This window comes from Clupea harengus, unplaced genomic scaffold, assembly GCF_900700415.2.
Source record: "Clupea harengus unplaced genomic scaffold, Ch_v2.0.2, whole genome shotgun sequence".
NCBI classification, from domain to species: domain Eukaryota; kingdom Metazoa; phylum Chordata; class Actinopteri; order Clupeiformes; family Clupeidae; genus Clupea; species Clupea harengus.
In genome coordinates, this window is record NW_024879596.1 from 97,501 (window position 1) to 114,555 (window position 17,055).

General features: G+C 47.8%; 1 protein-coding gene across 1 annotated transcript in view; it reads left to right on the forward strand.

Moving 5' to 3' along the window:
• Nucleotides 1-12,383, forward strand: part of LOC122129142 (rho guanine nucleotide exchange factor 12-like) — a 62,253-nt gene extending 49,870 nt beyond the window's left edge. Inside the window, exons 22-40 of the mRNA XM_042704188.1 lie at nucleotides 1-9; nucleotides 898-933; nucleotides 1,411-1,568; nucleotides 2,167-2,313; nucleotides 3,113-3,198; nucleotides 3,637-3,755; nucleotides 4,013-4,134; nucleotides 4,626-4,726; nucleotides 5,059-5,136; nucleotides 5,502-5,577; nucleotides 5,934-6,101; nucleotides 6,468-6,555; nucleotides 6,960-7,037; nucleotides 7,903-7,994; nucleotides 8,369-8,533; nucleotides 8,904-9,149; nucleotides 10,407-10,642; nucleotides 10,877-10,952; nucleotides 11,248-12,383. The exon at nucleotides 1-9 is cut by the window's left edge and continues 136 nt beyond it. Coding sequence (XP_042560122.1) covers nucleotides 1-9; nucleotides 898-933; nucleotides 1,411-1,568; nucleotides 2,167-2,313; nucleotides 3,113-3,198; nucleotides 3,637-3,755; nucleotides 4,013-4,134; nucleotides 4,626-4,726; nucleotides 5,059-5,136; nucleotides 5,502-5,577; nucleotides 5,934-6,101; nucleotides 6,468-6,555; nucleotides 6,960-7,037; nucleotides 7,903-7,994; nucleotides 8,369-8,533; nucleotides 8,904-9,149; nucleotides 10,407-10,642; nucleotides 10,877-10,952; nucleotides 11,248-11,258 — 2,092 coding nt within the window. The 3' untranslated portion in view covers nucleotides 11,259-12,383. The remainder of the gene's footprint in view (nucleotides 10-897; nucleotides 934-1,410; nucleotides 1,569-2,166; nucleotides 2,314-3,112; nucleotides 3,199-3,636; nucleotides 3,756-4,012; nucleotides 4,135-4,625; nucleotides 4,727-5,058; nucleotides 5,137-5,501; nucleotides 5,578-5,933; nucleotides 6,102-6,467; nucleotides 6,556-6,959; nucleotides 7,038-7,902; nucleotides 7,995-8,368; nucleotides 8,534-8,903; nucleotides 9,150-10,406; nucleotides 10,643-10,876; nucleotides 10,953-11,247) is intronic.
• The last annotated feature ends 4,672 nt before the right edge of the window (nucleotides 12,384-17,055 follow it).

Here is a 17,055-nt window from a genome sequence, read left to right on the forward strand (position 1 = left end):
TAGTGACAGGTATGTGTACACACACACACACACACACACACACTCACACACACCTGGAGCAGCTACAGGAGGAGGATAGAGATAGTGACAGGTATGTACACACGCACACGCGCACACACACACACACACACACACACACAGAGCTGCCTCAGGAAGAAGAGACGGAGAATGACACAATTTCAAAGTCTACAATTCAAGATAATTATACTTAAGGACACAAATGTAGCAGATACCTTCCGTATACCTTAGTCATTGCTCAGACATGATTCCGACATGTGACTGTCTGCAGTAATTAGACAGAAACACAACACATCTCGTGGAACAGGACTCTGCCAACTGTTTTGCTTTCATTGTTTGAAAATCCAACTTGAACCAGAGATTTGCTGTGCAAGAGACTGATATTTCACAAACTTTGTTAAATAGGCTTCTTCTAGGCATGAATCAAAACAGCAGCCTGTTTCCAGGGTGAACTCCTTCTCATTGTTGTAACAATATGGGGTGTGATGGCATTTGCATCAGAAAACATGTCTGCATTGCACAAGAAGAACATATGTGGCTTAACAAAGCAGTTTAAAAAAATCGGCACTGCTGGAGGGAAGATAGATGGTTTGAAGTGTTTAGATATAATGTGTACAATTCTATCGCGTCTGGAGATATACAGTTCTAGAAGTTACAGCCATTCAATGTATGGGGCATGGATTATATGACCTGGTCTTGTCCATAGTGAATACAGAGTGAGGAATTAGTCAGGGTACCAGTTGGAAAGATCTCTCTCACACACACACACACACACACACACACACACACACACACACACACACACACACACACACACACACGTACGTAATCTTGGAAAGAGAATACTGACAAGGACTCCAACCATCTTCTTCCTCACAGGTTTCTGGAAGGAGGGACACCCAAGATGCTGAGGAGGTGAGTGTTTCTCTCTGGAGCCATAGCATTAGAACCTTAGTACCTTAGTACCTTAGAGCCTTAGAACCATAGAGTGTTATAACCTTAGAGCCATAAAGCATTAGAACCATAGAGCCTTAGAACCATAGAGTGTTAGAACCTTAGAGCCATAGAGCATTAGAACCTTAGTACCTTAGAGCCTTAGAACCATAGAGTGTTAGAACCTTAGAGCCTAAGAGCCATGGAGTGTTAGAACCTTAGAGCCATGGCGGGTTAGAACCTTAGAGCCTCAGAGGCATGGAGTGTTAGAACCTTAGAGCCTTAGAGCCTTAGAGCGTGGTGTTAACAAGAAGAGGATGCTTTGGTAGATGAGTGTTAGGATGATGATTATGGTTGACAGGTGCTGCTGTTGACAAGGGTGGTGTTCATTACTATGATTATGATTACTATGATGGAGATGATGAAGTTGACCCTGACGTGTGTGTGTGTGTGTGTCAGGCTGGGTGTGGTGGGCTCTGCAGAGACCCAGAGCGAGGATGACCAGGGCTCAGAGATGGACTCGGACCTGGACCGACCAAACTGGCAGCATCAGGTGGGCCGTGAGGTTCTGGCCGGTCTCACGCCCCACCAGATCAAGAGACAGGAAGTCATCAACGGTAACGCCTCCGCCACCCTCACACTGACACAGCCACAGGCCCCAGCACCAATCAGAATCATCCTTTTCATTCACTCGATCACCCTAGCAACTCTCGGACCAACTAAGCCACTGATGATGACCTTAACAAGAACAGCACTCGTATGAGTTAATGATGATGACCTTAACCAGAACAGCACTCGTATGAGTTAATAATGATGATGATGATGATGATGATGACCTTAGCTAGTACAGCACTCGCATGAGTTAATGATGATGACCTTAACCAGAACAGCACTCGTATGAGCCGTTGATGATGACCTTAACTAGTACAGCACTCATTTGAGTTGATGATGATGATCTTAACTAGAACACTTATTTTAGTTGTTATAATGGGAGTTATGGCGTTCACATTATTAGCAACTGACAAAAAAGGAATTCAATTAGGGTTTAGCTAGTTTTGCTGGAATCATTTACATTACTTATAATCACTTATAATTACCAGGGATTTTAGTCATCAAATTTTGCCAGTTGGCCTCCTCGCTGTTCTCTGTGTGTGTCCGTGTGTCTGCGTGTCTGCGTGTCCATGTCCTGATGATGGTGTGTTGTTGTTCCTGCAGAGCTGTTCCACACGGAGCGCACCCATGTGCAGAAACTGAAGGTGCTGGACTCGGTCTTCTGCCAGAAGATCACCCGAGACAACATACTGCCCCCTGCTGACATCAAGAGCATCTTCACCAACCTGGAGGACATCATTCAGCTGCACGGTACGGAGCTCTGAACCTCACTGAACCTCACTGAACCTCACTGAACCCCACTGAACCTAACTGAAGACGAGGTGTGAAGGTCGGCCTGATGAGCGCGCTCCACTGGAGAGCTCCTGCTGATCAAGAGGGTCCAGGTGGTGTGGTTCCTCTCTAGGAGGTCACACCGCGGTGTCTGGGGAGAAGCCTCTGAGGCTGGACCGGACCGAGGCCATGGACCCAAACGGCCTCAGCCGGTCCTGGAGTTGGGCAGGGCCGAAACGGGGATGAACTAGGGACTCTTGGAATAGAAAACCACACAACAATCAAACCAGACAAATTAAAAAAACAGATAGGAAGCATTAGTTTAGGCTGCCTAGCAACGGAAATTACTTAGCTTGTATTTGTAGAGAAAAACTATCGACAGATAAACGTTGTTTCAATTTCTTTTACGTTTTCTCGCCAGACCGTTGCTAAGCACGGCCTAGACATTTCTAGCACTGATATTCTCTATTTGTGGAAGGCCCGATATTCCAACTCCTAATGGACACAGAAGACCGATATTCACCCTTGCTTACGCCCGAGGGCTGGCCCTGTTCTTACATGGACAAAGGCGAAGTGTGTGTGTGTGTGTGTGTGTGAGTGTGTGTGTGATTGTGCTTTGGATGGCTCTGCTTTTATTTAGATCTACATGCGTGATTCGTTATTTTAGAAAAAAGGTTACAGTCCAGCATGTGTAGGTTTCGAGGTCAGTGTTGACTACAGAAGAACTGAACAGTTCCCAAGCGCAGACACTCATCTCTCACGGCTCTGCTGGTTTCAGTCTCCATATCGGACCAGATGACCTCCATCCGAAAGAGGAACGACACCCCGGTGGTTGACCAGATTGGAGATGACCTGCTGGCCTGGGTAAGACACTTACACGCACACCACACCACACACCACACACACACACACACACACACACTATGGCCACTACCACCCACACTCAGTGAAGGGTTGCCATGGGTACTATCCCCCTACCCCCTGGGCACACTCAGTGAAGGGTTGCCATGGCGTGTTGCTATGCCACTTGTGACTGACCCCATTATGCCCATCTCTCTTCCTCTCATCTTTTTATCGCTTCTCTGTCTCTCTCTCTCTCTTCACTCCCCACCTCTGTCTTTCTCTCTCTCTCTCTCTCTCTCCCTGTCTCTCTCTCTCTCTCTTCGCTCCCCCCCTCTGTCTCTCTCACTCCTTACCTCCCCACTTCTCTCTCTCTCTCTCTCTCTCTCTCTCTCTCTCTCTCTTTCTTTCTCTCTCTCTCTCTCTCTCTGTCTGTCTTTCTCTCTCTCCCTCTCCTCGTAGTTTGGGGACTGTGAGGAGGAGCGGGTGAAGCAGGCAGTGGCCACCTTCTGCAGTAACCAGCCCTTCGCTCTGGAGCTCATCAAGACCAAGCAGAAGAAGGACACGCGCTTTCAGCGCCTTCATGCAGGTTAGACACACACACACACACACACACACACACACACACACACACACACACACACACACACACACACATCCTCATGGGCAGAGGAGCACAAGTTGTCCCACAGACAGGACACTTAGAAATGAGAAATGAAACCTGACGGCTTAATTGATCCCTAACCCTCATTTAGGAAGAAATATTGTGCTAACTGGTTTGAATATTGTGTGTGTGTGTGCGTGTGTGTGTCTGTGTTTGCGTGTGTGTGCGTGCGGGTGTGCAGGAGGCTGAGAGAGATCGTCTGTGTCGGCGACTCCAGCTGAAGGACATCATCCCTGCTGAGATGCAGAGAGTCACCAAGTATCCTCTGCTCCTGGACGACATCAGCAAATACACAGGTACCGCAAAACACACATGTATCCTTCAAACACACACACAGGCATCCTAAACACACACACACCCAGGCACCCTAAACACACTCACATTAGTGATTCTCAGACCCATAGGTTCTGCAAAAACACATCTAGTACCCACACACTCACACAGGTACCCACACACACACAAACAGGTACCCACAAACACATGATGCAACCCACACACTCACACAGGTACCCACACACGGGTACCCACACACACACACACAGGTACCCCCACACACTCACACAGGTACCCACACACACACACGGGTACCCACACACACACAGGTACCCACAAACACACTCACACAGGTACACAAATCCACAAAGGCATATACACTTAAAATTGAATTCTGTGTCTGTCTGTGTGTGTGTGTGTGTGTGTGTGTGTGTGTGTGTGTGTGTGTGTGTGTGTGTGTGTGTGTGTGTGTGTGTGTGTGTGTGTGTGTGTGTGTGTGTGTGTGTGCGTGCAGAGGAGGCTGAGGAGAAGGAGAAGGTTAAGAGTGCAGCTGACTGCTGCAGGAGGATCCTGAACTACGTGAACCAGGCCGTGAAGGAGGCTGAGAACAAACAGGTGACCTCTCATAGCATTCTGCAAACAGGTGACCTCTCATAGCATTCTGCAAACAGGTGACCTCTCATAGCATTCTGCAAACAGGTGACCTCTCATAGCATTCTGCAAATTCAGCAAGTAATAGTCACGAAACAGCACCAAAATGGCTTCAAAAAGAGAGCTTTCTGAGGAGTGTTATCGTTTCGGCAGCTATACAACTATACCTGCACCCACTCCCAGCTCCCTCATTGGTCTGGAGAGGGGCTTCTTACGACATACTCATATAAATTACATCATTGTACACACAACATTATATGTAATGCTGATATTGACGTGTGTGTGTGTGATTCCAGAGGCTGGAGGACTACCAGAGGCGATTGGACCTGTCGTCTCTGAAGCAGAGTGAGAATCCCATGATCTCCGAGTTTAAGGTCAGTCTGCTGGAACAGTGCTCTCTTTCCTGTGTCCTCCTGCTGGGGATGCCTGACCCTGACCCTGACCCTGACCCTAACCCTGACCCTGACCCTGCCTGCCATCTATACATGCTGACCTGCCTGCCATCTATACATCCTGACCTTGGTGGCTTCCACTAATCTCTGCTGCTTGTGTGTGTGTGTGTGTGTGTGTGTGTGTGTGTGTGTGTGTGTGTGTGTGTGTGTGTGTGTGTGTGTGTGTGTGTCTACCACTAATCTCTGCTCTGTGTGTGTGTGTGTGTGTCTACCACTAATCTCTGCTCTGTGTGTGTGTGTGTGTGTGTGTGTGTGGCTACCACTAATCTCTGCTGCTTGCCTCTCAGAACCTGGACTTGACCAAGAAGACGATGGTGTATGAGGGCCCCCTGTCCTGGAAGGTCAACAAAGACAAGACCATCGGTGAGTCACTGACTACATCCACACTGATGGAAGTCAAATTAACTCCCTGTTACTCCCACTTGGGGGCGCTATTCACACAGTGGAACAGTTGGAACATGCTGATACTCATACACATGCATATAAACACACATACATATACACATGCATATACACACACATACGGTCTCTTCTGTACACAAACATACTGTCTCTTCTACTCTTGTTTTTTCTGTATGCATACATATACACACACACACACATACATATACACACACATACTGTCTCCTCTTCTCTTGTTTCTTCTGTACAAGGTTATTTCTCACCATCTGACTTGTTTTCTCTCTCTCTATCTCTCTCTCTCTCTCTCTCTCTCTCAGAGCTTTACACGCTGCTCCTGGAGGACATCCTAGTTCTCCTCCAGAAGCAGGATGATCGTTTGGTGCTGAAGTGCCACAGTAAGAACCTGGCAGGAACCGCCGACACCAAACACATCTTCAGCCCCGTCATCAAGCTCAGCACAGTCATGGTCCGATCAGTCGCTACAGGTGAGATACATATATACACACACACACACACACACACACACACACACGCACCAACACATCTTCAGCCCCGTCATCAAGCTCAGCACCGTCATGGTCCGATCAGTGGCTACAGGTGAGATACACACACACACACACACACACACACACACACATCTTCAGCTCCGTCATCAAGCTCAGCACCGTCATGGTCCGATCAGTTGCTACAGGTCAGATACACACACCGCACGCACGCACACACACACACACACAGGCACGCACGCACACACACACACATTCTGTGGGCAGAGTGTTGCTCAATGCACCCCCGATAGGGTGATGAGTGTTGGAGGAAGTGCATCTCTGACTGGTTCTGTCTCTGTCCATCAGATAACAAGTCCTTCTTTGTGCTGTCCATGTCCGACAACGGAGCTCAGATCTACGAGCTGATGGCCCAGACCGTCTCCAAGCAGAGGACGTGAGTCTCTCTCCCTGTCCAACTCCTCTCTCCCTCTCTCTCTGCCTCTTACTCCTCTCTCCCCCTCTAACTCCTCTTTCCCCCTCTCTCTTTCCTTTTTCCCTCTCTCCCCCTCTCTTTCCTCTCTTTCCCCCTCTAACTCTTCTCTCTCCCCCTTTCCTCTCTTTTAACCTCGTTTCTCTTTCTCTCTATCTGCCCCTGACCGCCTAATCCCTCTCTTAGTTCTTTCTTTCCTGAGGTCAGTTCTTTCTCTTTTCTTTCTCATTCATCTCTGTCCAGTTCTCTTGCTACCATTACTCAACCTCTTTCTGTATGCCCGTGGTGTTAGATGTCAGATCACTAACTTCTTTCTCCCTCCTCTCTCTCTCTTTCTCTCTCTCTCTCTCTCCCTCTCCTTCCCCTAGGTGGCAGCGTCAGATCAGTCAGAGAGCAGAGGCCATGAAGGTGAAGCCACACAGTGTCATCCCCCTGCCTCAGCCGGAGTGAGTCATCCATCCACTATGCTTTTTCTTTCATCCTCCTTTCTCCTCTTCTCTCTCCACCTAGTCTTAGGTATAGGAGAGTATATACGCCCAAATGTCTATGGTATAGGAGAGTATAGACGATCATAACCGCCCAGATGTCTATGGTATAGGAGAGTATAGACGATCATAGCCGCCCAGATGTCTATGGTATAGGAGAGTATAGACGATCATAACCACCCAGATGTCTATGGTATAGGAGAGTATAGACGATCATAGCCGCCCAGATGTCTATGGTATAGGAGAGTATAGACGATCATAACTGCCCAGATGTCTATGGTATAGGAGAGTATAGACGATCATAACCGCCCAGATGTCTATGGTATAGGAGAGTATAGACAATTATAACCGCCCAGATGTCTATGGTATAGGAGAGTATAGACAATCATAACTGCCCAGATGTCTATGGTGTAGACGGTCTACGCCCAGACTTAAGTGATGCATGCCTTCAGTGCTGCTGGAGAAATCTAATGACTCCTGCGCTGTGGCTCAGTGCTGTGATCATGTGATAAAAGCCTTTAAATGGCACTTACTGTGATTGGCTAGTAATAGTCTTGTAATGGGCAGTCATTGATCGGGACTCCTCATTGGACAACTGCAGCACAAAGGACCTGGGTCTCTTTCTCTTCTGGGTTTGGCACACAGCGGCGCCACAAACAGGAGCGTCTATTCTATACTGTTCTGGTTCTGTTTGTGTGGACTCACTCCAGCGGTGCCTGACTCCAGCTCTGTGTGTGTGTGTGTGTGTGTGTGTGTGTGTGTGTGTGTGTGTGTGTGTGTGTGTGTGTGTGTGTGTGTGTGTGTGTGTGTGTGTGTGTGTGTCCAGTGAGAGGGACGGTGTGGAGCTGATCTCCTCAGGTGTGTCCAAACTAGGGAAGGACTCTGACCGCCTCTCTTCAGGGAGCATCCACTCTACAGGTAAATAACATCAGCAGCAGATTCCACTCTACAGGTAAATAATAACATCATTAGCGGATTCCAGACCAGAGCTTGATGAAGCTTTTCTGCACTCGGTCAGGACTCTCTCTGTCGGGACACTCTGCTCTTTCTTTCTTTCTTTCTTTTTTTTTTTCTTTCTTTCTTTCTTTCTTTCTCCCTTCCTCACTTCATTCTCTCTTTGCCTTCTTCTTCTCTTTATTTTTTTCCTCCCTCCCTCCTTCTCACTTCCTCTCTTTTCCCTTTCTGTCTTGACTTCCTTTACTTCTTCCACCACTCTCTTTCCTCAGATGTCATGGTTGACAGGGAGTGTGTCACCTTGTCCCCATTTGACCACGTCGCTGTGTTCTCAACAGGAACGATGAAGGCAGATGAGGACGACGACGTCATCCCAGAGGAAGGCCCCTTCCTGGATGCAGAGGGGGCTGATGGGATAGCGTTCCTCCAGCCGCATCATCAGGGCGGAGCCACAGACGGCAGGGATCTGGAGCCCTACAGAGCCGAGGAGGCACTCAAAACCTGTGAGCACACACACGCACACGCACACACACACACACACACGCACACTCAAAACCTGTGAGCACACACACACACACACACACAACACACACACGCACACACACACTTAAAACCTGTGAGTTCACACACACACACACACTTAAAACCTGTGAGTTCACACACACACTCAAAACCTGTGAGTTCACACACACACACAAACGCACACACACACACACTTCACTACGCACTATTACTGTGTTTTTTTCCCATGCCGGCAGGTGATGTTAATGTCTGTATACAGCACACTGTGTGGATGTGGTGCTGAACATGACGGTCTCACCCTGCAGTTGTTATTCTAATGTGTGTGTGTGTGTGTGTGTGTGTGGTGTGCAGTGGCGTCGCTGAAGCAGGTGTTGCTGGCCCAGCTCATGACTCAGGAGGAGAGTTCTCGCGGGGGCCGGGGATCGGGCAACCGGCTCCTGAGGACCACGTCGCTGCGCACCCCCGCCGTCGACTCCCCCAGCAGGGCCACGCTGGAGAACGGCTCGGGGCGGGAGGCTGAGGCCAGAGCGGACCGAGGGGGACCACAGGACCTGGCCTCGGGGGACACGGGGTTCTTCGAGGCGGCTGAGGACTATGGTGAGCAGACAGGGCCTCTTTATCGCCCTCTGGTGGCCGGTTTCAGGAACTGCACATGTGACTGCACATACTATATGACTCAGTGCTGCTTACAGACTGAATACTCCTCCGCAGCTGGACTAGCCTCTGTAGTGCAGCATTGCAGATCAGCTGAGGAAATATTATCGTCTCTTATAAGAAAGTCTATAACAATGCATTCTAGCACGATTTAATGGTCATAATCCACAGCACCTTTTTATATATATATATATATATATATATATATTGTATTGTGGGAGTTTCACCAGTTTGACCCCTGTATCTTTGCTACAGTCACCTCTAGCTGTTTCCTCTCTTAAAGGCCTGTAAGTAATAGAGCAGGTTTATCTCCTGTCCACCCCTCTCCCCCCTGGTCTGACCCATATAACTATGCACCGTAAATCAGACGCTGGTGTACAGAGGAGTTTAGTGTGGCTGTGCTGCCCGGAGGAGGAGGTGCTACTTGGCCTCTACTCACCTCCTCACCTCCTCACACACACAGCCTTGAGTTTAATGAGCCTGACTACCCACTGCCCTGCCACCCCTCATCATTACTGCTGCCACATACAGCAAGTTAAACGTGTGTGTGTGTGTGTGTGTGTGTGTGTGTGTGTGTGTGGTGTCTAGAATAACACTAGAAGATGTTGTTTAGGCCATTATTTGCTAATGTATGTATAATGTATCACACTATACTACTGTTAGACACACACACACACACACACACACACACACACACACACATATATGACAGCCATTTAAGGTGAGAGCTTAGTTCCAAAAGCTGATCTGCTACTTTTTCTTCCTCCCTCTCTCCTGTTGCTGCCCTCTTGATTCCTCCCCAATCCATTTCCTCCTTTCTTCCTCTCCTCCCATCCATTTCTCCCTCTGTCTTTCTATCCCTCTGTGTCTCTGTCCTTCTCTCCTGTGACTGACTCTCCTTCTCTCCCCCCTCCTTTCTTCTTCTCTGTCTGTATCTCTCTCCCCCCCTCCTTTCTTCCTCTCTGTCTGTATCTCTCTCCCCCCCTCCTTTCTTCTTCTCTGTCTGTATCTCTCTCTCCCCCTCCTTTCTTCTTCTCTGTCTGTATCTCTCTCCCCCTCCTTTCTTCTTCTCTGTCTGTATCTCTCTCTCCCCCTCCATTCCTCCCTCCGTCTTTCTACCCCTCTGTGTCTGTGTCCTTCTCTCCTGTGACTGACTCTCCTTCTCCACCCCTGTATCTCCCCCCCCCCCCCGTCCCCCAGCTGGGTACCTGGTGCTGGAGGGCTTCGGAGGCTCCCGGGAGAGCAGCACGGATGACGAGCTGGCAGTGGGGGTGGGCGCGGGGGCCAAGGGCCTGGCTCTGTCCCGTGGCTGTGTGGGGGACTCGGGCATCAGCCTGCGCTGCCCCTCGGGGTACCCCACCGGCAGCATCTCCACCTTCAGCCGCCAGGTCTTCACACACCTGCGCAACCTGCAGGCCAGCCTCAACCAGCTCAAGGTGCGTTTGTGTGTGTGGGGATGTGTGTGTGTGTGTGTGTGTGTAAGGGTGTGTTTTATGTTAGACTAATGGATGTGTGTGTGTGTGTGTGTGTGTGTGTGTGTGTGTGTGTGTGTGTGTGTCTCTATATGCTGTGTTGTATTTTACGTTACATAAATGTCTGTGCTGTCTACACAAGTTGTCTGTATTCTCAAGCTGAGGCTCTTTGTGTGTGTGTGTTGGTGTGTTTCCCAGGACATGGAGACCAAGTACTTCAGTCTGCTCCGCCAAAGGCAAGCAGACCCAGCAATGGACTCCGAGGAGGGGAAAGGTACCTGCAGCACTTAGACTTAACACTTACAGATATATATATATATATATATGTGTGTGTGTGTGTGTGCGTGTACATTATACATACATTTTTATATATATATATATATGTGTGTGTGTGTGTGACTGGCCCTGTTGGTCAGTATACTGCCTTTAGCTTGTAACAGACTAACAGTGCAGAGAGTTAAAGTAATGATGATGTCATTGTTTAATGTCATTCCTGTGTGTCTATGTCTCTCTCCTCAGATAAGAGATAGTGTTTAATGTCATTCCTGTGTGTCTATGTCTCTCCTCAGATAAGAGATAGTGCTTCCCAGGTCTCACTGCCCAGACAACCTGGGAGGACGTTCTCCTTCTCCTTCTGCTTCTCACACCTCCTCTCTCCTCAGCCCTGGGCTCTCTCCACCTCGCGCTCTGTCTCTCACTCGCTCTCTCTCCACCTCGGTCTCTCGCTCGCGCTCTCTCTCTCTCTCTCTCCCTCCACCTCGGTCTCTCTCTCTCTCTCGCTCACCCTCAGTCTCTTTCTCTTTCTGTCCCTTCTTCTATTTATCATTCTATAACTCTGTCACTATCTCAGCCCCTCTACTGGGTTATCCTTTCTCATCTGCCCGTTCACATTCCCGCCAAGAGATTTCCCCCAGGGCACAGGAAAGAGAGGGAGAGGGGGAGAGAGAGAGCGAGAGTAGAGAAGAGCGGAGGAAAAGAAACAAGAAGAAGAAGAAGAAGAAGAAGAAGAAGAAGAAGAAGAAAAAGAAGAAGAAGAAGAGGAGGAGGAGCTTGAGCCTGTTTCTCCTCCTCTGATGGCAAAAGGCAATCAGGGATGACGGACCTGCTCCCTCCCTCCAGCTACCCCAAAATGCCCCCTGCCCCCTCACCTCGTGCCTGCCCATGTTGTTGTATGTCCCCTGCCCTCCCCCCACCCATAGGGGCTTACTCACCCCCCACCCCCTGTCCCCTGCCCTTGCTAACAAGACCGAGAACTTGTAAACCAAATTGTACAAAGTGCTGTGTGTTTAGGATATATATATTAAACACATAAAAGTAGAAGACATTTAAAAAAAAAAGGAAAAAAAAAAGAAATAAAAACTTAAGTAATGTATTAAGGTTTTTTTTAATCCCAAATGTATTTATTTTTCTGTCATGTTTTTTGTTTCTAATTGTCTCTCCCGTGTTGCGTGCATGCTTTGGGCTGTCGGGCCTGCAGAGAGGACTAGCCTAAGGCCTCCCCCACCCCACCCGACCCCTCCCCCTGCCGACCCCTCCGTGACCCCTCCGCGACCCCTCCCAGACCCCTCCGGGTGTGAGCACGCGGGCTGAAGTGCCGATCAGGACTGTGAGCACAGAATTGCACTTGAGTAGAGTCCCCAAGGACAGGAAGTACAGCTGCTCACAGCCAATCAGAGAGGCTGGTCAGCTGCCCGTGTTCCTGTCCGCGGTACATTTCGCTGGGTCCCTTTGAGGACTGTCTGACCCCCCCCCCCCCCCCCCCCCCTCTTGACCTCTGACCCCGCACCATCAGTGTAATGGGTGGTGGTGGTGACTCAGCTGGAAAATAAAAGCTGCAACAACATCTCAAAAGCTCCACAAAGCCGACTGTCGCCTTTTATTCCCTCCTGTCTGATGACTGGAAGTGTGTGTGTGTGTGTGTGTGCGCGTGTGCGTGTGCGCGCGCGCGCAGTGTTCAGATTCTGGAAGTATGTGTGTGTGCGCAGTGTTCAGATGCCTTTTATTCCCTCCTGTCTGATGACTGGAAGTGTGTGTGTGTGTGTGTGTGTGTGTGTGCGCGCAGTGTTCAGATGCCTTTTATTCCCTCCTGTCTGATGACTGTGTGTGTGTGTGTGTGTTCAGATTAAAGGACTTGTTATGCTTTATTTTCAGAAGAAAGGTACATCCTGCTTTTAAAAAAAGATCATTGGTGGAAGAGATCCTCCAGAGCACAAACTACTGTAGTCCCCCTGAACAAACGCACCGACCACAACAGCACAGGGGCGGCTGATCAGTAGTGGAATTGAAGTTGTATTACAGGGAAATCGCACATCGTGCGTGTGTGTGTGTGTGAGAGAGAGAGAGAGAGAGAGAGAAATTTGAAATGCCCAATGCAAAGTGCTTGGGCGTCTGGGAAATGTTAAGGGAACCTTCTCTCACTGAAATGAATACTGACCTAAATGACATTGTGTGGCTTGAGATGGGGACTGGTGTTGAGGATGTGTGCAGCCCAGCCGTCTCCATAGGCACACAGGCTGAGTCCAGCCGTATCCATAGGCACACAGGCCCGCTCCATAGGCACACAGGCTGAGTTGGTCCTGCTGCTCAGTGGAGGTGCTTTGGAAGAACATGAGGTAAGCTAAGACTGCAGCAGGCCTCTCAAACTCAGAATAATGCAAATGGTTACTGGATGGTATTCTTTAAAACTGTGTGTGTAGAACTCCGAATTTGCACCCACACAGTCACCCTCACAGTAACCCACACATCGAGTTTGGAACTGCCACTGAGGCAGACATCGACACACAATTGAAATAGTAATCTCTTTCTCCACCTCTCATCTCTTTATCCTCCCCTCTCCTGTCCTCATCTCTATTTTCTCCTCTCCTCTTCTCTCATTTCATCTCTGATAATTGTGATGATGATAGAGTGGTCAGAGATCCTCTTCGTTTCAGTGGAGTGCCAGATCACACCTATTAGAATGTGTTAACAACCTGGTGAAGGAGAAACATCCTTGTGCTCAATGGCAGTTAGATATAGAGGCTCGCTTTTACCGGCTTAACACACACCTACAAGCATGTTACCAGTAGGGGGCACTGTTAGACCATTGTGTCAGTCTAAAGGCAGCCCTGACGAATCATTTCGAAAACCTGTTCTCTCTCAGCGTCTCACTAGCGAAGAGGAGGGCACTGGGGGGGTTGACAATTTTTTTGTTTGTTTATTTTCTTTTCTTTTAAACCTAGAGGCAAATTTTTTGATCTGGCACATTAGAGACCTTTGCCTGCCGGCCTCGTCCTTACAATGTCAATGTCTTTCACCGTATACCATTAGGAGAAAATAAATAATCTTTCGCCGTATACCATTAGGAGAAAATAAATTATCTTTCACCGTATACCATTAAGAGAAAATAAACATTCTTTCACCGTATAACATTAAGAGAAAATAAACATTCTTTCACCGTATACCATTAAGAGAAAATAAATATTCTTTCACCGTATACCATTAGGAGAAAATAAATATTCTTTCACCGTATACCATTAAGAAAAAAATAAATATTCTTTCACCGTATTCCATGAAGAGAAAATACATATTCAAGCCAGTTACTAATTGGATGTTGCTCACAATGCATTCTTTGCATACTGGTGTAGTCGTAATTATGGCTGGTCATTTTCACTAGATGTTTCAAATCAAATAAACATCCTCCGGCCTTTATCCAATCAAATGAACATCCCTCAGGACATTATCCAATCAAAGTTGCTGTTGCTGGTAAGTGGCTTCACAGACATGTTTTCAGTCTGCGCCTGCTTACATTACCTTCTGGTCTTCTGTTTCTCCCAGAGGCGCTTTATTCCCAAGAGTCTTTTGTTTCTTCATGTCCTGTCTTCACCTGTGTGTGCCCCTCAAGAGGAAAGCATAGGCTGGAAAATGTGACGGCTCTCTGCTTTCTCTCCTCTCTCTCCTGAAGACAGGTTGCAATTAAGTGGCGGCCGACTGAAAGGAGCGGGATAATTGATTGTCACACTTGGCACATGCTCCTGTCAATTACCCAGCTCAAGATGCGTAGACCAAAGTGTATGTGTGTGTAAGTGTGTGTGAGTGTCACATTCACCTCAACAGGTCACACCCACAGCACTTTGACACTTTTCGATCTCTCTGTGAAGAGATGTTTTCCCCCACACTAAAAATATTCAGTCAACTGACAGTTCTGAGGGTGAGCAAGGACACCCAATCAAGAGTGTCCAGAGTAAAAACTCTGTGATGCATCAGACCAGGACCAGGACTAGTTTTAACTAGTCTCATGGGTCCAGATGTACACCTGCGCCTCATGACAGGAGCTCAAGTCAGGGGACAAGTCATTGAAACCATATTATTATTATTATTATTATTATTATTATTATTATTATTATTGAAGTGTTAGTAAGGTGAAGTATGAAAGTAAGTAACACTTTATTTATATACATTTACATTTACATTTAGTCATTTAGCAGACGCTTTTGTCCAAAGCGACGTACAAGGGAGAGAATATTCAAGCTACGAGCAATAGAACCTGGTGTAACAATAAATAAATACTACTTTACATAAGAAATATAACAAAATGAAATAAAAAAAGAATGAAAGAAGTGCAGAAATGTAACTGCTGTAATTGCAAGTTACTAGTCGAAGTGCCAGTTAGGACGGGAAGTGCTCTCTGAAGAGTTGGGTCTTCAAAAGCTTCTTAAAGGTAGAGAGGGACCCCCCTGCTCTGGTAGTGCTGGGTAGTTCATTCCACCAACGTGGAACTACAAATGAGAATAGTCTGGACTGCCGTACTTATATAGCGTATATAGCACCTTTCATACAAAGAATGTAACTTAACATCGCAACAAAAAATAAAAGTAGTAATAAATAGACCACACAATCAAAGATCAATCACATGACCCAAGTTTTATCACGCCGCACACATTCCCACCCAGGTTTGAGACACTATAGTATTCCCTGAACAGTAATAGGCTTGAGACCCTTTACACTATACACTATAGTATTCCCTGAACAGTAATAGGCTTGAGACCCTTTACACTATACACTATAGTATTCCGTGAACAGTAATAGGCTGTGCATGTGTGGCTCTGTGAAACAAGGTTAAGGCTTCGTACCCTGTGGGTAAACTGAAGGCATGTTGTTACTTACGCCAGGCTGCTCTTCATCGACTTCAGCTCTGCTTTCAACACGATCATACCAAGCAGACTGGTCACCAAACTGATGGACTTAGGGCTCTCACAGCAAATCTGCTACTGGATCAGAAATTTCCTGACAGACCGCTCCCAGAGGGTTAGAGTAGGATCCCATCTCTCCTCAGCTCTCAGCATCAGCATCGGCTCCCCACAGGGCTGCGTGTTGAGCCCCCTACTCTACACCATCTATACCCATGACTGCACCCCCACCCACCCGAGCAATGCCATCATTAAGTTTGCAGATGATACAACCGTGGTGGGGCTCATCTCAGGAGGAGATGAGACTGCATACAGGGAAGAGGTGCAAAGGCTGTCGACATGGTGCACCTTGAACAATCTTGTCCTCAACACCTCAAAGACAAAAGAGCTGATAGTCGACTATAGGAGGAAAAAATCGGACATGCAGCCTATTGCCATCAATGGGGAGAGAGTGGAGAGGGTATCAGACTTTAGCTTCCTGGGCACTCACATCGAGGAGGACCTTTCCTGGACCAGAAACACCACTGCACTGCTGAAAAAGGCACAACAGAGGCTGTATTTCCTGAGGTTACTCAGGAAGAACAAATTAAAAAAGAAACTGTTAAGTGTCCTTTTACCGCTGCTCTGTGGAGTCAGTGTTAAGCTATGGCATCTCACTGTGGTTTGCCAGCTGCACGGCAGCAGAAAGAAAGGTACTCCAGAGGGTCATTAACACAGCGCAAAAAGTAATTGGCTGCTCTCTTCCACCTCTTGAGGACATTTATAAAACACGCTGCCTCAGAAAAGTATATTTTTGTTTGTTTGTGTGTGTGTCTGTGTGTGTGTGTGTGTGTGTGTGTGTGTGTGTGTGTGTGTGTGTGTGTGTGTGTGTGTGTGTCTGCTGAGGAGCTTTGGCTTCCTTATGTCACACATGAGGTTCCTACACACTGCCACTCATTCTGTTCTCTGACAGGAAGATGTCAATGTGTTATCATCAGTCCTATGAGTCTGTTATATAAGTACTTGTGTGTCTGTGTCTGTGTGTGTGTGTGTGTGGTCTTCTGCTGTTGTGTGTGTTTGTGTGTGGTCTTCTGCTGTGTGTGTGTGTGGTCTTCTGCTGTTGTGTGTGTGTGTGTGTGTGTGTGTTTGGTCTTCTGCTGTTGTGTGTGTGTGTGTGTGTGTGTGTGTGTGTGCGTGGTCTTCTGCTGTTGTGTGTGTTTGTGTGTGGTCTTC